Source organism: Vitis vinifera, chromosome 14, assembly GCF_030704535.1.
Source record: "Vitis vinifera cultivar Pinot Noir 40024 chromosome 14, ASM3070453v1".
Lineage (NCBI taxonomy): Eukaryota > Viridiplantae > Streptophyta > Magnoliopsida > Vitales > Vitaceae > Vitis > Vitis vinifera.
Window position 1 is genome coordinate 19,068,441 of NC_081818.1, and position 22,274 is coordinate 19,090,714.

The 22,274-nt window shown below is 36.5% G+C and overlaps 1 protein-coding gene across 3 annotated transcripts in view; it reads right to left on the reverse strand.

Annotated features, from left to right (window-relative positions):
* The window catches only part of LOC100852545 (integrin-linked protein kinase 1), a 76,693-nt gene extending 59,012 nt beyond the window's left edge, over positions 1–17,681 (reverse strand). The window contains exons 1-2 of one of the 3 annotated variants that reach the window (XM_010662071.3): positions 17,606–17,681; positions 16,881–17,139 (exon numbers count right to left, since the gene is read on the reverse strand). In XM_010662071.3, coding sequence (XP_010660373.1) covers positions 16,881–17,139; positions 17,606–17,640 — 294 coding nt within the window. In that variant the 5' untranslated portion in view covers positions 17,641–17,681. Of the gene's footprint in view, positions 1–16,880; positions 17,140–17,372; positions 17,561–17,605 lie in introns of those variants that run through there. The other 2 variants (XM_010662072.3, XM_010662073.3) reach the window with 2 other exon arrangements.
* Positions 17,682–22,274: the final 4,593 nt, after the last annotated feature.

Here is a 22,274-nt window from a genome sequence, read left to right on the forward strand (position 1 = left end):
TCGGACTGCGTCTACTTTAGGATTTCAGTATTTTGTCACTTTCATTGATGACTATTCTCGATGTACTTGGTTATTTTTAATGAAAAATCGAGCTGAGTTATTCTCTATTTTCCAGAAATTTTATGCTGAAATCCAAACCCAGTTCAATATTTCTATTCGTGTGTTACGCAGTGACAATGCCAGGGAATATTTTTCAGCCCCATTTACTTCGTTTATGTCTCATCATGGGATTCTTCATCAGTCTTCTTGTGCTCATACTCCTCAACAAAATGGGGTAGCTGAACGCAAGAATCGACATCTTGTTGAGACAGCTCGTACTATCCTCCTCCATAGTAATGTTCCTTTTCGTTTTTGGGGGGACGCTGTTCTTACCGCTTGTTATTTGATTAATCGTATGCCCTCCTCTGTCTTACACGATCAGATTCCTCACTCCCTTCTCTTCCCTGACCAACCACTTTATTTCCTTCCTCCTCGTGTCTTTGGTTGTACTTGCTTTGTTCATATTCTCACTCCTGGACAGGACAAGCTTTCCGCCAAAGCTATGAAGTGCCTCTTCTTGGGATATTCCAGACTTCAGAAGGGTTATCGTTGTTATTCCCTTGAGACTCATCGATACTTTATCTCCGCTGATGTCACCTTCTTTGAGGACTCACCATTCTTTTCCACCACTTCTGAGTCTCTTCCTGTTTCTGAAGTCTTGCCCATTCCCATTGTCTCCCCACCTGATGCTATGCCTCCTCGACCACTTCAGGTTTATCATCGTCGCCCTCCTGTCGTTGCTCCTCTCCCTTTTGCTGAGGCACCTGCTGACTCACTTCCTATCCCTTCGGCTTCACCTGCCCCGGCTCTGCCTTCTCCTAATGACTTACCCATTGCTGTTCGGAAAGGTACTTGCTCTACTCGTAATCCTCATCCTATTTACAATTTTTTGAGTTATCATCGATTATCTTCACCCTATTCTGCTTTTGTTTCTGCTATATCCTCTGTTTCTCTTCCAAAGAGCACCCATGAAGCTCTTTCCCATCCAGGCTGGCGACAGGCAATGGTGGATGAAATGGCTGCTCTGCACTCTAATGGCACTTGGGATCTTGTTGTTTTACCCTCTGGTAAATCTACAGTTGGTTGTCGTTGGGTCTATGCAGTTAAGGTTGGTCCTGATGGTCAGGTTGATCGCCTTAAGGCCCGCTTAGTTGCTAAAGGCTATACTCAGGTTTATGGTTCTGATTATGGTGACACATTCTCCCCTGTTGCCAAGATTGCTTCTGTCCGCTTGCTTCTCTCCATGGCTGCTATGTGTTCTTAGCCTCTTTATCAGTTGGATATTAAAAATGCCTTCCTTCATGGGGATCTTGCCGAGGAAGTTTATATGGAGCAACCTCCTGGTTTTGTTGCTCAGGGGGAGTCTGGTTTAGTGTGCAGGCTACGCCGTTCTCTATATGGCTTGAAACAATCTCCTCGAGCATGGTTTAGCCGTTTTAGTTCTGTTGTTCAAGAGTTTGGCATGCTTCGCAGTACAACAGATCATTCAGTTTTCTATCATCATAACTCCTTGGGGCAGTGTATTTATCTGGTTGTTTATGTGGACGACATCGTCATTACAGGCAGTGATCAGGATGGTATTCAGAAACTAAAGCAACATCTTTTTACCCACTTTCAGACCAAAGACTTGGGGAAACTCAAGTATTTCTTGGGAATTGAGATAGCTCAATCCAGTTCTGGTGTGGTCCTTTCCCAAAGGAAGTATGCTTTAGACATCCTGGAAGAAACCGGTATGTTAGACTGTAAACCGGTAGACACACCTATGGATCCGAATGTCAAACTTGTACCAGGACAGGGGGAGCCTTTAGGAGACCCCGGGAGATGTCGACGGCTCGTAGGTAAATTGAACTATCTCACCATTACTCGTCCAGACATTTCTTTTCCTGTGAGTGTTGTTAGTCAATTCCTACAGTCACCATGTGATAGCCATTGGGATGTCGTAATCCGCATTCTTCGATATATCAAAAGTACACCAGGCCAAGGTGTATTGTACGAGAACAGAGGTCATACTCAGGTTGTTGGTTATATAGATGCAGATTGGGCTGGCTCACCCACAGATAGACGTTCCACTTCAGGGTACTGTGTTTTTATTGGAGGTAATCTAATATCTTGGAAGAGTAAGAAACAAGATGTAGTGGCCAGATCTAGCGCTGAAGCCGAGTATCGAGCTATGGCTTTGGCAACATGTGAACTCATATGGTTGAGACATCTTCTTCGGGAGTTGAGATTTGGAAAGGATGAACAGATGAAACTCATCTGTGATAACCAGGCCGCATTACATATTACATCCAATCCAGTCTTTCATGAAAGGACCAAGCATATTGAAGTTGACTGTCATTTCATTAGAGAGAAGATCGCATCAGGATGTGTTGCTACAAGTTTTGTTAATTTAAATGATCAACTAGCAGACATCTTCACTAAATCTCTCAGAGGTCCTAGGATTAAATATATTTGTAACAAGCTTGGTGCATATGACGTATATGCTCCAGCTTGAGGGGGAGTGTTGAATATAATGTATTTATAGTATATTATCTTTCCTTGTTAATATAGGTCACATGTATGGTAGTTAGGACTCCTAGCCTTGTATATATATATCTCTCAATTGTAAGTTGAGACTACATGAATGAGAATCAAGGTTTTCTTCTCTCTCTCTCTCTTAACACTCTCCACCAACTTTTAAAGCACTCCTTGAAACTAGGATGTTGCAACCACATATTCTCAAACTTAAAAGGTGTTGAGCCCCACTTGAACGGGTTGGTTTCCAAAACTATCGGCTAATGATCCGATGTCCTTCTAGGAAGAACTTCTTGAAGGCTTTAAGGAAAGGAATGCTCCCACTCATTTGAGTAAAGAAATCCGTCCAATCTTTTACATACGGGAGACTCTTGCATGTTTGACCAAGTGAATGGTGCGTTCTGTAAAGGTGGATCAAGCAATTCACATTATCTTATAAAACCATCAAAGTCCTTCATGCTTGAAGTTAGACTAGATTCTCCCAATTTTTCTGAACTTCTCCTTATGACATTAAAATCACCGCCCACATAACGGAAAAGATAGACTAAAAATGTCTAACAACTCCACCCAAAAATCCCCTAAGTAAGGGATGTTTGGGCCATAAACTGCGGACAACCATAGAGGTCCGCATCCATCCAAAGAAAACTTGACTGAGACCGAAAAGGATCCTATTACCACCTCCTCACTGCGCAGTTTATTAGAGTCCCAAATAATCAAAAAACCACCTGAAGCCCTACACGCCGGAAGAGCAGCCCATTCCTTATTTCTGACCGTCCAAACATTACCCACAAACCTTCTGTCACACTCCACCTTTTTTGTTTCTTGGATCATCACTATATCCGGATTCTCTAACCTCAGAAAATCTTTAACCACCCTTCGCTTTTTCCTTGATCCCAAACATTTGGTATTCCAACTAATTATTTTCATGGAAAAACATCACAGACCCTAAACCCCCAACCAGTTCCAATAGGTCTCACAAACCTGTAGAGCACCTGTTGTTCCTCCTGGAATATACCTTAATATCCAGAGAGCTTAAAACCTCACGCACTTTAGCCATTTTCTTGGGAGACAAACCTTCAATTTGGAACTCGCCCGATGGGAAGACCACAACATCACCCTAGCTAATTGTAACCAGGTTGGAAACCTCACTAGGCAAATTGGGTTTAGACTTAATGGGGTTGAAACTCTCGGGCAACTGGTTTGAACAAGCAGACTGGGACCCCACCACAACAAGGTTAGGATTGCCAACACAATTTTGACATAAAGTACCAACATTGTCTTTTTTGGAAAATAATTTCAAAAATTACTCGATTTTCCATAGGAAATTGAGACTGAATGATTGAACTAGGGAAATCGGGAGCAGAAGGGCTCAGAAATGGAAGTGCCAACCCAGACGAAGTGGAAAAAGAGGATAAGGGTGACTGAGAAGGTGAGGACGAGTTTACCTCCAAGTTTTTCACTACCAACATTCCACAATTCCCCAAAAAGTTGAGCCCTTTACCTCTGATTTCTGGATTAGAAAGCAAAAACATGACTAAAGAACCACGAAGATCAGACCCTACTCGGCCCAAAAACCCTTCTCTGTCTTCTTCAAAAAAATGTTTGCGCACAACCTCTTCGTCTCTAGATAACGAAGCCCCTTCCTCTGAACACCGCATTCGAATCCTTGGCAATCGCAAAAAAAAATAGGACTCGCACTGAATCCTCGTTCCCACTGAGCTCCCGCTCCAAAAACCTCCTCCTTTGGAAGCTCTTCGCTATCTGACGATGGCTTCCCGAGCAAAAGAGGCTCGCTGCGACTTTGAGAACCTTGTCAGCAATCGAAACTTGGAGGAAATAGGATAGTCCATAGCTTCTTCACTTACCTCTTATTGAGATGAAGTATGGGGCATGGATGTTTGCGATCTCTATTGTAGTTGTTGGAGATGAAAATGATAGATCAATTGAAAAGGTTGAATTGACATAGGGGACAAATGAGTATCAACAATACTTGGCAAGAATTAGCATGATGGGGCATATTAGTTGGCTTGGAATGGATCTCAATGTGGGACACATGGCAGAAATCAACATGTTAGTGCTCTTCAAAGGGCTGGGAAGGAGTCTCAATATGGGACACATGGCAAGAGAAGAACATTAGCGAAGACTAACAATAACCCACTATCCTTGCCTTCAAATTTAAATTCAAATAGAGGAGTTAATGAGGCCTTTAAGTAGAGAAATAGTGTAGATTTTTGCCCATTCCCAATGCCCCAAAGGTCTCTCAAACAAGCAAGTGAGGCCTTCATAAATTATAAGAAGCTCATTTGCTTGTAAGTCCTAGTCTTGTGGTGATCTTCCTTTGGGAAAATTTTAGGCTTCAATAAATCTTAAAGAAGGAACCTAAAAGCAATCTTATGGAATGAAGCCTAATTTAAGGACATTTTCTCTTTGTAATCTACAAGGTCAACTTCTAGTAGCTCTAATTCATCTTGTTAAGACACTAAGGCACATAAGAGGAGTCTCTCTAGAAGTATGGTTCCACTCATGGATTAAAATAATCTCAATATTAGGTGAAATTTCAGCCAATATTACGAGTTTCAGCCTACATGGAAAGGAAGTATGCAATGGAATTTTGTCCCACCAAAATTCAGCAATTTTTTACCAATATAATGGGATTTTCCCAATTTTTCATCAATTTACCAATGATTTTCCAAATTTATCGCCAATCTCCAAGATTTTGGTGAATTTATTACCAAGATTTTTTGGTACAAAATCGCCTTATGGGGGATGTGGGGAGGGGGTGATTTAAAATTCGAAAATAAGGTGAGGGAATCAAGATTTGTAGCCTGGTCTCCAAGGTAAAGTTACCAACTTTGAACCGTTAGGCCAAAATTATCCTTATTATACTTAAACACACACACACACACACTAAACCATAATTTTTGTTAGTATAAGCAGTTATTGGTTGGAATAGGCAATTATTTTTAGTCAATTAGTTGTATATTTCCAGTTGTATTATTACCATTGATTCATATCTGCTATGTATGGGAGGTTAAGATATTTTCCTAGTTTAACACCCTATAGGTTAACTTATGTATTCTATATAACTTGTAATATTTTTCCTAAGAAATGGATCAGTTTCATATTTCTTTCACAAATTCTCATGGTATCAAAGCTATTTAGGCCCTTAGGTTTATAAGCAGGCTTCATTGCTATTCTATTTTAGGTGGAGTTGATTGCCACCATTTTGTCTTACTTCACTGCCTTCATTGCCATTATTTTTTTTTGATTGGAAACGACACAAAGATTTATTGATAGATAAAAATAAGTACAAAAGAAGGATGAGGAATCCTCCTGCCAAAGAAAGCTAAACTATAGAAAAATACACTGAAAAACAAGCAAACACTCTAAAAATACCACTCCTTATGGAGTACACACTGCTATCCAATCAAGATGTATCACATTAAGGGGTGTCCCCTTAAAAACCTTGGAACAATAAGCCCAAAGAGAAGCAAGGAAAACAATAGAGTCCCAAAGATACTCTGAATTCCTTACTTTATCCTCAAAAATCCTCGCATTTCTTTCCCACCACACAATCCGAATAAGAGCGATGTTTGCAGCTTGCCACAAGGCTATCCCCCTCTTAGACGAACCAAATCCATTAAATTTGATGTACATCATGTCAAGGATGCTCCTCGGGGGGACCCAATCCATCTTAGCTAACTGAAATAACCTATGCCACAACCCAATCGTCAAGGAGCAATGAAGAAAAATATGATCAGCTGATTCCCCATACTTCATGCACAGAATACAAATATCCGGACTAAGGGCTTTGTAGGGTCTTCTCACTTTTTTTGTTTTGTTTTTGTTACCACTCCCAAATCTTCTTTTCTTTTAGTTCCTACTATCATATGCTTTTCTCCTTCAACCATGTCTAAAACTCCTAAGCCCACCAACATCACTTCTGCAACTTCTTTTAGTGCCTAGGTATCCTTACACTTTGAAAATCCTACCCTTTAGATGGCCACTCAAACTTAAATGGAAGGAATTATGGAGTGATCTCAATCCGTAAAAATTTCTCTAAGAAGAAAAGGAAAATTCAAATAGGTTACTAGGTCAACAAGACGACCATTCAAAAGTAATCCTAAGTGTTAGATTTGGGAGGCAGAAAACTCGATGGTAATGTCTTGACTCATACACTTCATGCAACTAGAAATTAGAAAGACATATCTAACTTTTCCCATGGCTAAAGACATTTGGGATGCTGTTAATAAAACCTATTCTAAGGTTGGTTTCAGCTCCCAAGTTTTTCAAATCAAGCGGCGGATTATGAATACCAAGCAAGGGACTTGAAGTGTCACAAAATACTATAAGTCTCTCAAAGGGTAATTAATGGAGTTAGATCTCTACCAAAATGCAGAGATGGAATCTATTGCCAACTCAAAGAAGATTTTGTTAGGGCTTAATCTTGAATGTGATCAAGCATGAGAACAAGCACTAGGAAAAAACCTTTTTCTTGATCTCGATGAAGCCTTTTCACACATTTGTGGGGAGAAAAGCCACAAAGAATTGATAGACAATGGAACTTAAAATAGTCAATGTCCTACAATAGAAAATTCTAATCTAGCAATGTTCAAACCAAATCAAAATGTGGGGAACAAAAAAAAACTAGTGGATAAGGATAAAATCTGGTGTGACTATTGCAACAAACCAAGACACACAAAAGCCATGTGTTGGGAGCTACATGGAAAGCCTGAAAACCTAAAACAAATCAGCAACAAAGGAGGAAATTAGCCTACTAGAGTAGGGCAAGCCAATCAAACAACCACCATTGAGGAAAAATCAGAAAGTTAAATGGTTGAAACAATTGTTGAACCAGCTAGAGAACTCCAATGCAAACAACCCGTCAAATTTAGGTTCATGTTTCATGGCTCAATCTGGTATAAAGGCTTCAATTCCCCTCCAAAATAACTTTTAGTACCTAAATCATTGATTCAAGTGCTTCAGACCATATGAATAGCATGTCTAAATTTTTTTCCAGCTACTTACCATGTTTAGGAAAACAAAAAATAAAGACAGTTGAGGGGTCATTCTCCTCAGTTGTTGACCAAGGATTTGTCCACATTTCACCTAACTTAGCCATACACTTTGTCCTTCATGTCATAAATTGAATTATAATCTATTGTCTATTGGAAAAATCATAAAAGATTTGAACTGTTCTGTTGAATTCACTCCTATGGGTTGTTATTTTCAGGATCTTTGGACGAAACCGATTAGGAATAGTAAGTTAAAAGATGGACTTTACTACCTAGAGACCAATTGGAAAAGTGGAGGCAAAAAGTCTCAATGCTTGGTTTCAGCCTACAAAACTAGTTTGGACCAAATCCTTCTTAGGCATAACATTTAGGACATCCCCCATTGCTTTGTTAAAAAGGTTGTTCCCTTCATTGTTTGAGAAGATAGATGTTAACAAGTCCCATTGTGAGTCACGTACTCTAGCTAAGCATCATCGTGTGAACTTTCTAATAAAAGAGATTCAACTTGTTTCTCCATTCAGTTTAATTCATTTAGATGTTTAGGGCTCATCCCATGTTACCAATATTTCCCACACTCGTTGGTTTGCTACTTTTATAGATGATTGCACCATGATCACTTAGGTTTATCTCATGAAGTCTTAAGTTTAAAGTGCCCTTAATTCTTTCAACATTTCACAAATTTGTCAACACTCAGTTTAGAACCAAAAGTCCAACCCTAAGATCTGATAATGGAAGGAATAATTCAATCAAGAATTGATGAATTACTTGAACAATGAAGGCATTCTGCATCAGCACAACATGTGTTGATACCCCACAACAGAATGGGTGGCTCAAAGAAAAAATAAACATCTTCTAGAGGTAGCCCATGCTCTCTTATTCCAAATGGAAGTGCCAAAATGCTGCTAAGGTGATGTTATACTAACAACCGCATACCCTGTCAATAGAATCTAACTAAAGTCTTACCAAACCAAGCACCGGTAAAGAAACTCAAGACACTATTTCCTAATTTTCAAGGAGTGGGTGTTTTACCACCAAAGGTCTTCCGTTGCGTATCCTATGTTCAAATCCATGACCAAATAAGTGGAAAATTGGATCCTAGAGGTATGAAGGATGTTTCTTAGGGTACTGCCTCACAAAGAAAGGCTACAAGTGCTATCAACCTCCTACAAAGAAGCATTATGTCACTATGGATGTGACTTTTGAAAAGAATCGGTCATACTTTGAAAGCACCTATCTTCAAGGGGAGAATATATCAAGATTGGAAGATAGGTGGGATTGAGATGTGAAAGAAGAGTTGAAAGAAGGAACAAATGCCATTGTTGTTGTAAAAAATGATACAATTGTTGCTGAACAAAATTATACAGTAGCTGAAAATGTGGATAAAGATGATGAGAATTGGACAATTAACAACCCAAATAAGAGAGATAACCTTGTACTCTTTCCTACAATCAATCGTTTCACAAAAAATACCTGTTGAAAATCCTATTAAAACTTCCCCTAATCCTCTCACAGATAATGAAACCATGGTGGACATACCTAAGACTCCAATTCTCAATATGTTCTCTCGGAAGAAAAGATCCATCATCATTTCTCCAACTTTAATCGCCAACCTTAAAACAAGTAATGAAAATAATGATCTAAGTCCAACTTCTAGTTCAAAAATTCATTCTCTTAGTAATCTTGATCTGTCTAATGCTTTTTGAAAAGCAGTTCAAGCTTGTACTCAGCACCCTATGTCTCATTTTGTGTTTATGCAGAAACTTTCACCTAAATATAAGGCCTTCCTCTTAAAAGTGTTGTCTCAATGAATACCCACCTCTATTAAAGAAACTTTAACCTCTAAATCATGGAAAGATGTCATGAATGAGGATACGATAGCATTAAATAAAAATAAATAAATAAATAAAACCAGACTTGGGAGATTTTTTATTTACCTGAAAGAAAGATGCTCATGGGTTGCAAATGGGTCTTCACCTTGAAGTACTACTTGAATGGATCATTGGAAAGATACAAGGCAAGACTTGTCACCAAAGGGAACACTCAAACCTATGGTATAGACTATCACAAGACTTTGCACTAATGACAAAGATGAATACCATTAGAATCCTTCTGCCTTTGGTTGCCATCAAGGTTTGGTCTCTACATCAATTTGATGTGAAGAATGCATTCCTTCACAAAGATTTAGAAAAAGAGTTTCATATGGACATACCATTGGGATACAAGGAAAGAAGACAAAAAAACAAGATGTATAGACTAAAAAAATCCCTTTATAGATTGAAACAATCACCTCAAGCATGATTTGGGAGAGTTACCAAGTCTATACTTAACAGAGGCTATTCCCAAAGTCAAGAAGATCACACCTTATTCATAAAACTATCCTCAATTAGGAGAGTTACTCTCCTAATTATGTATGTAGATGATATTATTGTGACTGGTGATGACAATGAAGAGATGTTAGGATTGAAGGTATATCTAGCAAAAGAATTTGAAATCAAAGACCTTAGAAGTCTAAGATACTTTCTGGGAATAGAAGTGGCCAGATTTTCAACAAGGAACTTTTATCTCTCAATAGAAATACACTCAAGATTTCCTTCAAGAAATAGGTATGGCTAGTAGCAAACTCATTGACACTTCAATAGAGATCAATCATTGGATAAGAGAAAACAAGAGAAGGAAGAACTTATTGATCGAATTATTTATTAGAGAATAGTTGGGAAGCTTATCTCTTATCACACACAAGACTAGATATAGCTTATGTTGTGAGTGTGGTAAGTCAGTTTATGCATGCTTCTCTTAAACCACATCTTGATGTTGTTAACAGAATTGTTAGGCACTTGAAATGAACTCCAGGGAAATGGCCCCTGTTTGAAAAAGGTGGTGAGCTTAAGTTAGAAATTTATATAGATGATGATTGGGTTGGCTCCATGATAGATAGAAGATTGACTATCAAATATTGCAACTTCTTAGGAGGAAATTAGGTTACTTGGAGAAGCAAGAAACAACCAATGATGGCTCGTTCTTGTGTAGAGGCAAAGTTTGGGTAATGACGTAAGGGATATGCAAACTAATTTGCTTGAAGATAATATTATTAGATTTATAGATGAGAGTAAAAAGTTCAATGATGCTTTATTGTGACAATAAAGCGACTATAAAAATAGCACAAACCCGGTTCAACATGATTCGACCAAGCATGTGGAGATTGACATATATTTTATAAAAGAAAAGCTTGACACTAGACAAGTTTGTACTCCATATTTCATCCTCTAACCAACTCATAGATGTGCAAACAAAAGGATTATCCAATGCAAACTTTCAACAGATATAAGCAAGCTTAGGATGCAAAACATATTTGCATTAGCTTGAGGGGAAGTGTTAGAATGGGCAATTATTTCTTGGAATTGGCAATTATTTTCAGTAAATTAGTTATATATTTCCAATTGTATTATTACCATTGATTTGTATCTACCACGTATACTAGTTTAGCACTTTATAGGTCAACTAATGTATTCTATATATCTTCTGATAATTTTCCTAATAAATGTATAAGTTTTCATATTTCTTTCACCAATTCACAATTTCATATTCATAAAAAATTACAATATAAAAAACAAAATTCTAATAGATAAATAAAATTTAATTATCTTATTTTCAAATAGTAAACTAATAACCAAAAATATAAAAAATCATTTTGATAATCTTCTTAATGATTTTTTTTTACTTTTTAATATCTTTTGAATAGTAATTATAGGACAAGTATAAACTTGTAAATAAAATTGTAAACATTTTTTATATAAAAAAATATATATATATCATAAATATATCACAATTACTTTTATATCCTTAAATTTATCCAAACTAGATAGATAAATTATCATTTTAGTACTAAATGTGTTTTCAAGTGTTATATGTTATTTTCCAATGTTACAAAGATTATCACACATATTTTTTTAAAATTTTAATTTTGGGACTTTTGTTGAAGTTGCGAATTAACTACAAATCAAGCCTCAATAATTATTTATGTCACTAAATTCCTAATATTGTAAATTGTTATTGTAGTTCAATTTAAATAATTTAAATTATTAGATCATTTTTAAATTGCACAAATTATATTATACATATATCATTTCCTTCAACAAAAATCTTCCATATATGTATTATTGTTTATTTTATCATTCTTTGGAAATTTTCTCAACATCTATAAGTTTTGATCATTTTTCGTCTCATCAATTTTTTTTGTCTAAATGTCTGTTGGATATTTCCATAAAATCCACCCATCAACATTTGCTTAATTTCCAATATTTTAATCATTGGTTCCACTTATAGAGTCAGATTCAGTGGCAGGAAACGAGATTAAGGGTGAGAGTTTCTTGTGGCTACAAAGCTGATATAGAGTCAATTTCAGGGAGGAAAAGAATCTGCCAAAAAGAGTTAGGAAGCATCCCTTTTCAAATGGATGGAGTCCTCAGATGAAGAACCTTGGGGCTCATCTACAGAATCTCAGAAGGGTTTGGGGTCTTTTGTGCAAGCTTATAGGAAGAATGGCACTTTTGCTAACTCATCGAAATCCTCAAAAGCTGTCCAGAATTTTGTTTCTGGAGATGTGGAGAGGGTTTATTCTAGGAACCTTGGCAAAAACCCAAAGAAAAAAAAGTTTGAAATTCCAGAGCTTGTAGCTCTGGAGGTTCTTATCCTAAAGTAGTCCAGGATTTGCCTTCTAATTTAAAAGCTGGTAATGAAGGACTGAATTTTGGCAAGGCATTGAATGTGACTTCAGGGGAGACAGAATCAGATGGTACACTTCCTATATCATCCTCTTTATATAGTCCCAGTAATTTTGGTCCTGTCCTTTCTTCCTAGAAAATCAGAGTTTTCCTATGGTGCTCTTTCTAGCCTTCCATATGGTGATATTATTGGTAGTCCAAAATCTGTTAAGATATTTTCCCAAGGGTGCTTCTGGTCCTGGTGTGCCCATCAGTGCCGTCTCCCTTGGTTCCTCCCTTTGAGCTTCCAAAGAGGCTTGTATTCCCCAAGAGGATCAGTCCACATACCCACCCCCTTCTTCCTTTAGATGGTTTTCACATTAAAGGATTAACCCTAGTAAAATGAAGTGTATGAATCCACTCTTAGTTTCTATGGATTTTAAAATTTTCAAATACAATGAGGTTTCAATTCTCTCTGGAAGTAAAGAAAATAGGCCTAAGACAAAGAACAAGCTGTACCATAGGAGAAGAGGTAAATCATCAAAGGAGTAGGCTTAGAGGGTGCTGCTTGAGAGTTTTGAGTGTTAAGGTTTATGGGCTATTATGGTTTTAATGAATATCATTAGTTGGAATGTATGAGGCCTGGAGTCTAAAAAGAAATGAAGGGTGATCAAAGATCTTTCATGCAAAGTAGACCCAGATATTGTCATACTTCAAGAGACAAAAAAAGAAAGGTGGGACAAGAACTTGGTGAGAAGCATTTGGATGGCTAGGAATAGAAAGTGGGTAGAACTACCAGCCTGTAGGGCATCAGGTGGAACAGAAATACTTGGGATTCTATGATATTTTCTTGTAGTGAAGTGGTAATAGAGGCCTTTTTAATTTCAATCATTGTTCTGCCCGCAATGGTGTTCTTTGGTTATCTTTGCTTTATGGCTTGAACAATATTTCACTTAGAAAATATTTTTGGGATAAAATTTCAGTTTTGATTGGTCTAACTTTCCTAAGATGGTGTGTTGGAGGCGATTTTAAGGTGATAAGAAGAGCCTCACAATGCAGGCTCACCCTAAGTATGAGAGATTTCGATAGCATAATTAGGGAGTGTGAGCTAATTGATCCCTCTTTTAGAAACGCTGCCTTCACTGGGTCAAACTTGCAAGAGTCCCCTATTCATAGGATTGAAACGTTAGTTTCCCTCTCACAGTTTTTAAGAGACCTTACCTTGTCTTATCTCTAACCATTGCCCAATAGTTTTAGATACCAACCCATTCAAGTGGGGACTGGCCCCATTTAGGTTTGAAAATATGTGGTTATTTCACCCCAAATTTCAGGAATGTATTGGTACATGGTGGAGGGAGCTCCAAGTAGTAGGATGGGATGGTTATAAATTCAGGCAAAAATTATGAGGCATCAAAAGAAGGAAGCTATCATCAATGACATTACTATGGTAGACTCTCAAGAAGGGGAGGGTGCACTTCCAAATAATCTAATAACCCTAAGGGCTATCAAGAAAGAGGAGTTAGAAGCACTTTTGTTAAGCAAAGAAGTTTATTGGAGGCAAAAAGCTAAAGTTGGATGGGCTAAGGAAGGGGATTGCAACTTTAGGTACTTCCACAGAATACCTAATAGGAGGAAAAAGAAGCTTATCAAATCATTAGTGATAAGGAAGGAGTAACATTAGACAATCAAGAAAGTATCTTAAAGGAGGTTTTAGGCTTCTTTGGTAAATTATATAGTACTTGTGGCAATTAAAAAGCTTAAATTGTGGTCCCTTATTTTAGAGGAAAGTGCTAGTAATTTGGAGTGACCTTTCTTAGAGGAGGAAATATTTGAAGCAGTCTTTCACATGGATAAGGAAGCACCAGGTCTAAATGGCTTCACACTTGCATTCTATCAAGATGATTAGGATATCATTAAAGAGGAATTGTTGAAGCTTTTCTTTGAGTTACATGACAATGGAGTCATTAATGGGAGCATAAATGCCACTTTCATTGCCCTAGTGCCTAAGAGAAGTCAAAGAATATCTTATTTAGACTCATTAGCCTAGTGACCTAGAAAATCATAGCAAATGTGTTGTCTCAACAACTATGAGAGGTTTTGCATGAGACCATTCATATTCCTCAAGGAGCCTTTGTTGAGGGTAGAAGAATTTTGGATGCAGTTTTGGTGGCGAATAAAGTGGTGGATGAGAAAAGACGTTCTAGAGAGGAAGGAGTTGTCTATAAGATTGATTTGGAAAAAGTTTATGATCATATGAAATTATGTTCTTTGGATTATGCACTAGAGATGAAAGATTTGGGTGGAGATAGAGACCACGGATTCATGGGATCTCATCAATCAGTTTTGCAACACTAACAAATGGACAGACCAAATGATGGGTTAAGGCATTTAAGGGCTTAAGGCATGGTGATCCCCTCTCCTTTTTTGTTTTTACCATTTTTCCAGATGTGTTGAGTAGATCGATTGTTTCAGATGTGGAGGGAAATCTTAGAAGGCTTTTTGGGAAGTAGATATAAGACAAAGGTGACACATTTACAGTTCACTAATGACACAATATTCTTCTCAAGAGCCAGCGCGGAGGACCTATACAGCCTTAACTTAATCTTGTTGGTTTTTGGACACTTTTATGAGCTCAAGGTAAATTTGGATAAGAGTACTCTATTGGGTATCAATATTAGTAAGACTCGATTCCTTGAGTTGGCTACTTTTTTAGACAGCAGGATATCAGATCGGGCTCTCTTACTTGGGTCCTCCTTTAGGAGGAAATCCCAAAATAGTATCTTTTTAGGACCGGTTGTAGGGAGGATTTCATGTGGGATAGTTGGAAGAAAACCCACTTGCCCCTATGTGATAGAATCACTCTTAAATGAGATCTTTAATATCATCATCATCATCACCATCCTCATTAATAACAATAATAGAAATAAAGCAAACATGCAAAATCATTATACATGCATAGCAACCAACTTAGAATATTTGTTTTTTAACACATTTGAGTCTTCATACGGTTTAATAGCATAAGATAACATTTTTTGAATTATAAATATAAATAGGAAAACTTACTAGCAAAAAGCACTCATTGCAGCTAATTAAGCAATACATTATAACAAATCTAGATTGTTTAGTTATTGAACAGTAGTTAAGCAAAGTTAGCTCTCTTCTGAATAAAGGAAACTTAAAAACACTAAGTTCCTTCCCTTCTTCTTTGGGAAGGCTTATGTGGGTCATTCTTGTTTATGTTCATGGCTTTGTGCAACGCATTTCCCAGGCCAGGAAATAACTTTTTAGGGACTAAAATCAATGAAACTAAACAACTCATTTCAAATGGAAATTCATGTTACTTCAAAATGAAATTCACAAACAGTTCATTCTGCTAAGATGAAATAAAATTTTCAAAGCAAAACTTTCTCTGAATCTAGTCATGCAATTCATGCGGACACTTTTTTAGAGAAATACAGGGATACAGTATAGCATATCATAGCCATCAGTTAATACTCTTGATCTCTCTTTCTTGAGAGGGAAAAAAAATGCAGAACACTCCTCTCTTGGGATCCATACCCTCTACCTACAGACATCAACACCTGATCCAACCTTTTTTGGTCAAAGGCTTTTCATTCAGAAGCTAGCTTCCATATATACTGGCCAGCATATTCCAAATTCTGTCTGCCTTCATGAGAGGAAATACAGACAAGATAAATCCACCAGTTGCTGGCTCAAGATTGTGAGAACTTATTCCCCTTTTCAAATCAATCCTCAACTATCCTTATCAAAGCCAAATATAAGTGAACTTATACTTTTAGGCACATACTGAATTTTTTATTGGGATAAATGTTTATTACCATCAATTATGGCTCCTTCTAACCGATATATCATAACCATGGCAATAGGATGATACCTGACATTTTCCAAGGTGGTTCAAGATACTTTTGAGCCTAGCATTTAAGGTCTGAGTGTCAACAGAGTGACATTTGGACATATTTGCACGCTCAACAATCTATTAACTAGAGGTATGAGACTGCAAGTTGGATGCTAACAATTGATTTACAAAAAGCCAATCCCCTTATACAAAGAACCAGCACTATTTTCTCAAAAAGAAAACGGTATTGAAATGAATCATCTCTAGAAAACCACTAGACTAATGTTTCAAAGGGAGTTGCTGACTCACATTCAGATACCCCACAAAGGCCAAAAAATCCAGCCACTTGAATTTTATGCCATGATAAATCTCTGATCAAAACATTCCAAGATACAAGCTGAAAGATAATAATTAAAATGAAATTTTGACTAGTTTATTTTGAGACTTCATCTGCAAATTACTATGCCAAAGATTCCCAACAGGAAGAAACAAGATCACCATAATAGATTATAATAGCTCCCAAAACAGAAAATACCCACAACTACAGCCCGAAACATTGAAATATTTTAAAACCTCACCTATAAGAAAGATAAAGTAAGCCTAACATTATATAGATTCATAAACACTTGCTACAAAATACAAATTTTCTCCGTCAAATACGTTAGTAAAAAATGAAGGAAATATAACTCCATAAAGATTACTAATAGAAAAAAAATTAGGAATTGTTAAACTTTCAAAACCAAAGTATATACTTACAGTCTTCTGCCACCTATCTTCGAGATTAACATTGGCACTATAGTGCAGAAGAAGCTCAACAATCGAGGCATGGCCTTCGCTAGCGGCGAGATGCAAAGCCGTCCTCTTATCGTAATCTTGGACGTTTGGAGATGTTCCCTCCCTCAACATCTGGTTCAATCCGACCCTATCGCCTCTGGAGGCGAAACTCAGAAAGGTTCCAATCAGTTGCATGTCGAAATCATCCGAAGGGTCCTTGTGGCGCAGCCGAGCCAACATCCTAGAAAATAAAAACCAGATTGAAGTGAGAGCAAGTAAGAAAGAAGAAATATGCTGAGGGAGGGACCGAAAACCCTAATGCTCTGTTTGGTTGCCAGGAAAAAGCAGAAAACGAAAAAGAAACCAAAACCTTAACATGGGGAGAGAACATGTGATTCAAATAATTAGTTCTTTCAGTTTCCTGTGGCTTTGGTCTGCTTTCCAGGGAACCAAACAGAGGGTGATGTTAATTACCTTCAAATCAGAGCTATTCAAAGTTGCTGTGGAAGAGAGAATTGAAAGGGAGGAGCTAAAGAGACAAGGCAGAATATACATAGTGTGGCAGAAGAAGATTTTTGGTGGGAAACGGGCGGGCGGTTATTTCAATGGCAGAAACGCTTGGTTTTAACGGCAATTTTATATATATAAATATAAATCTCTTTAAATAACAATAGTAATAGCTAATCCCTCTAAAATTAAAAAAGAACCTGTGTTCTTCATAGTACCATAACTTCCATTCCATCAAGCGCCCAAGGCGCTCAAGTGGTCCAAGGGTTGGCTTGAGTGGTCATGTAGTTTATGTCAAGTTTTTCACGTAATTTCAATTAAGAAACCTTCCAAAATCGAGACTCTTCAAGATTTTACCTATAAATACCTCCTTCATAACCCCTAGATGGTAACAGATCTTGGATATTGGAGACAAATTGTTGAGATACCTTTCATTCCTTAAGAAATGATCTCTTTGAGAAAGCCTAAAGTGTCATACCATTCCCGATCGCTCATTCAAAAATTAAATTTTTTAATCTTGTGTTGAAGACCATCATCATTTCAGAGTGGTTGATGGATCTACTAGGGAACAACATGGGATTGTTGTGTCACCGACATGAATCAAGTTATAGGTACTAAAGAGTAAGTTTTTAGGGTAAAACGGCCAAGTAAATCAATGTAATTTGATTTCGAATAGTAGATTTAGATTAGCGGTCTTGGACTTCGTGGTTTTTTATCTCGACAATTAGTGCGGGGGTTTTCCACGTAAAGATCTTGTGTCTCATTAAACATCTTTATCTTCCCACTTACATTCAAATTGATGATATTTTACATCTCTCAAGTTACCTTTTGGATATTAACAATTATATTATTTTATCCCTAACCAGTCATAGGATTTCAATTAAAAATAAAAATCATATTTTTTTAAGAAAAGAATTTAGGGATAACCCTTTTGGATATCCAAGATATCCTTGCTATTTCAAAGGGTGAAGAAAAATTGGGTATAACATATAAATATTTATTGAAAATTTTTAAATCACTCATTCTCCTCTTTACTCTAAGTGTTTCCTATTGGATTCTCGGTGGTTTTTCAAATGGTTCACCAATATGAACCTATCTTAGGAGGATTATTGTACATGGGTAATGGTCATGCCTTAGAGATTGCTAGCATTGACTCTATTAAAGTAAACATGGGTGACAACGTGGTTCACACCATTCTAGAGGTACAACATGTGAAAGGCTTAAAGAAGAATTTGCTATCAATGGGACAATTGGATGACCTTGGATTTGAATTCCATACTAAAAATGGACTCATAAAGATTGTCAAAGGTATGCTTGTGGTGATGAAGGTGGAGAAGATTGTTGCAAATTTGTGCATGTTGCATGGAAGGACAGATCAAGAGACAAAGATGTTTGTTGCAAACTTTAGAGAAGAATTGATAATGATATGGCATCGCAAACTTGGTCACATACTAGAAAAGGGTTTGAAAATCCTCTTTCACCAAAAGTTTCTTCTTAAACTCAAAACTATAATTTACCATTTTGTGAGCACTATGTTATCAATAAGCAGCATAAATTAAGATTTAGTAAATCTACTAAAAGAAGTAAGGGCATTCTAAACTTGGTTCATTTTGATGTTTAGGAATCATCGATCACAAATCTTGGAGGTGTAAACTATTTTTTATTATTTGTAAATGATTATTCCAGAAGATGTTTGGTATAGCTCATCAAGAGAAAGTTGAATGTTTTTTTTAGTATTTAAAGCCTTTAAAGTGCAATGGGAGCTTGAAATGGGAAAGAAGATTAAATGTTGGAGGATAGACAATGGAAAAGAATTTTGTAGCTAGGAGTTTGATGCATTTTATAGTTAAGAAGACATACAACGATAGAAAATTGTTTCTCACACTCCACAATAGAATGGTGTGGCAGAGCAAACAAATAGGAATCTTGTAGAAAGAATGAAAGCTATGTTGAACATTATAGGACTACCCAAAACATTATGGGTGTACTACTTGCTATGGAGATATGGACTGGGAAGACAACAAGTTATTCCTCCTTACACACATTTGGGTGTACTGCTTACGTGATGTATCCAAAGAAAGAACAAAGTTGATCCAAAATCTAGAAAATGTATATTCTTAGGGTATAATGATGGAGAAAAAGGGTAATGCTTGTGGGATCCCACTGTTTGTGAGGTTGTCATCAACAGAATTGTCATTTATATAGAAAACATGCTACAAAGTAAAATTGGAGATAACACACTAAAGAAAAATGTAGATACTATAAGTTTCATTGGAAACAAGTAACCAAAATAAGAAGAATCAAAATCTTTTGAAAGAGCACAATGAATAAGTATCAATCAAGTTTGAGAAACCTGAAGTGCAATGGTCAATCCGAAAAAGAAGAGAACCTTCCTAGAACTTAGAGTTTGTTATGACAATCGATATTGCATACTATTTCCTTACAGAAGATGTAGGGCCTTCAAATTATTAGGAGGTCATAAACAATTCAAATTCATCTTTATGGATGACAACAATGTAAGAGGAGGTTGAAGCTTTGTATAAGAACTAGACATGGAAGCTTATGGAACTATCACCTAGAAGAAAATCTATTGGAAACAAATGGGTCTATAAGATCAAATGTGATAGCAATGACCAAGTGGAATGGTATCATGCAAGATTGATGGTTAAAGGATATGCTCAGAAAGAAAGTGTTGATTTTAACAAGATATTTTCTCTAATTGTTCAACTTACATCAAATCGAATAGTCCTTGTTATGTGTGCTAGATTTGATTTACACCTTGAGCAATGTGAAAACTATGTCTTTTCATGGAGAGCTTGAATAAGAAATTTATATGCTCCAACCGAATTTGAAAAAAAAATGGGAAAAAGAACTTGGTTTCTAGGTTAACCAAATCTCTGTATGATCTAAAATAGGAACTAGAATGTTGGTGTAAGATATTTGATTCCTTCATTTTGAACCTTAGGTACAATAGACTTAATTCATACCATTGTATATATTGCAAAAGGTTTAAGGGTGATTATTTTATTATCTTGTTATTGTACGTGGATGATATATTAGTTGTAAGCCCTAATAAATATCAAGTCTAAGAATTAAAGACAAAATTGGTTAGGATGTTTAATATGAATGATCTAAGACCAACAAGGGATGTAAATTCATTAAGATAAATAAAGCAAGAAGATTTAGTTTTCATAGAAAAATTATTTGAAGAAAATTTTATGTCACTTCAACATATATGATTGTAAGCCATTGTCTATCCTCAAGTATGAATCCTAGTAATGAAACTAAGAGGATAAAACTATCTCGAATATCATATGCATCAATAATGAGAAGCATAATGTTTTTTTTTTTTGTACAAGACCAATGTAGACCCTCTGTTTTGTCCTTTAGCACATATTTTCTCATTTATATTTTTCTCTCATCTTGTGATCCATTTTAGTGCATGCCTAGGTTTTTTTTGCCTAGTCATTCATCACACCCTTTGTTGGTCTGTGGTTACTTGACTCATTATCAATTTTTGAGTTGTGTTTTAGAGACCATTAGTGAGTTTTTTTTGGTCCTAGTATGAAATTTAGAGACCCCTTAGGTCTAGCCTAGGTTAGTCTCATTAGCAAGCCCTATTTTAAGGTCTTGGCTTGGATTCAGCCTTAGAAGAGTTCTTTAGGGTTTTAAAGCCTTTTTAGAGGCTTGGCTGGAAATGAAGACAAGTGTCATCATCTCAATTGCTCTTTTTTCTTTATAAAGGTCTTTTTGGCCTTTTGCTAGGGGTTTTATTTTATCTTTTTAGGTGGGAAAACATGCTCATTTTTTTTTTTAGTGAAGAGGAGAGAGAGATAGAGGCATAAGAATATTCTTCTATTATAGACTTTTTAAAGAGGAAAAAAAAAAGCTTGGAGAGGAAGAATGGGGAATCAATGAAAATGGGAAGAAAGAAAAACACAGTGGTCTTCCAAGCTAGGAGAAATTATGGATTTGCCTAAAGCCAAGCATATATTACTTGAGTAAAGACTAACCAAGTATAGTTACTATGGTCTTCAGTGTTTCCATTAATACTTTGTTTTTCTCCATTTTTTTGATAATTTTATGCATTGTTTATTGCTTTAGTGTGTATATCATAGGCCACACATTGATTTATTGAATCATGACTGCTTATAAACTTGCCATGATCTTAATTTATCTATGGTTATTTAGCTTTGTTTAAGAAAAATTAGAAGTTGGTTCTTTCTTGTTGCATGATGCTTAGAAATCATGCCCATGTTCATGTTCAAAACTCATTTTGAATCTTTCACCCATTTTAAGCTTGTTGATAAGACATGATATAAAGGTTTGCTTGATGTTCCCAAGTTTAGTTTTGATTTCTAGTTGTTCTTTGTTTTTCCTTTGTTCGTTATCCTTTATTGCACATGAGTCATCACGCATTGCGACTTTGCGTGCTTCAGATATGCTTTGTTGTGTTATGCTAGTGTCTTTCACTCATTGTGCATCGGTTTTCAATTCTTGTTTAGAGTCTTATTAGTCTTCCATTCATTGCACATGTTGCTTTTATGCATCGATGCTTTATGTTGGTTTGCACAATCTAATCGATCATTTATTCTTTTTGTGTTTTTTTTTCTTATGCACAAGTTGGCACATGGTTCTTCATTTTAATTTCATGTGGTGCTAGTTTAGAGGTCTAAGCATGAGCTCTTTGTTTCATTGTTGCATCTTAGGTCAGTTCAGAGGAACATGTTTTCCTCTACTTTGCGCATATTTTTCTTATTGGCACAACTAAGTACCCTTGCCTTGGTGCACTCCAAGCACTCTTTCAGTGCGCGTGTGCAAGTCGCCTTATGCAAACCCATGCTTAATAGTTATGACTTAGATGAAACT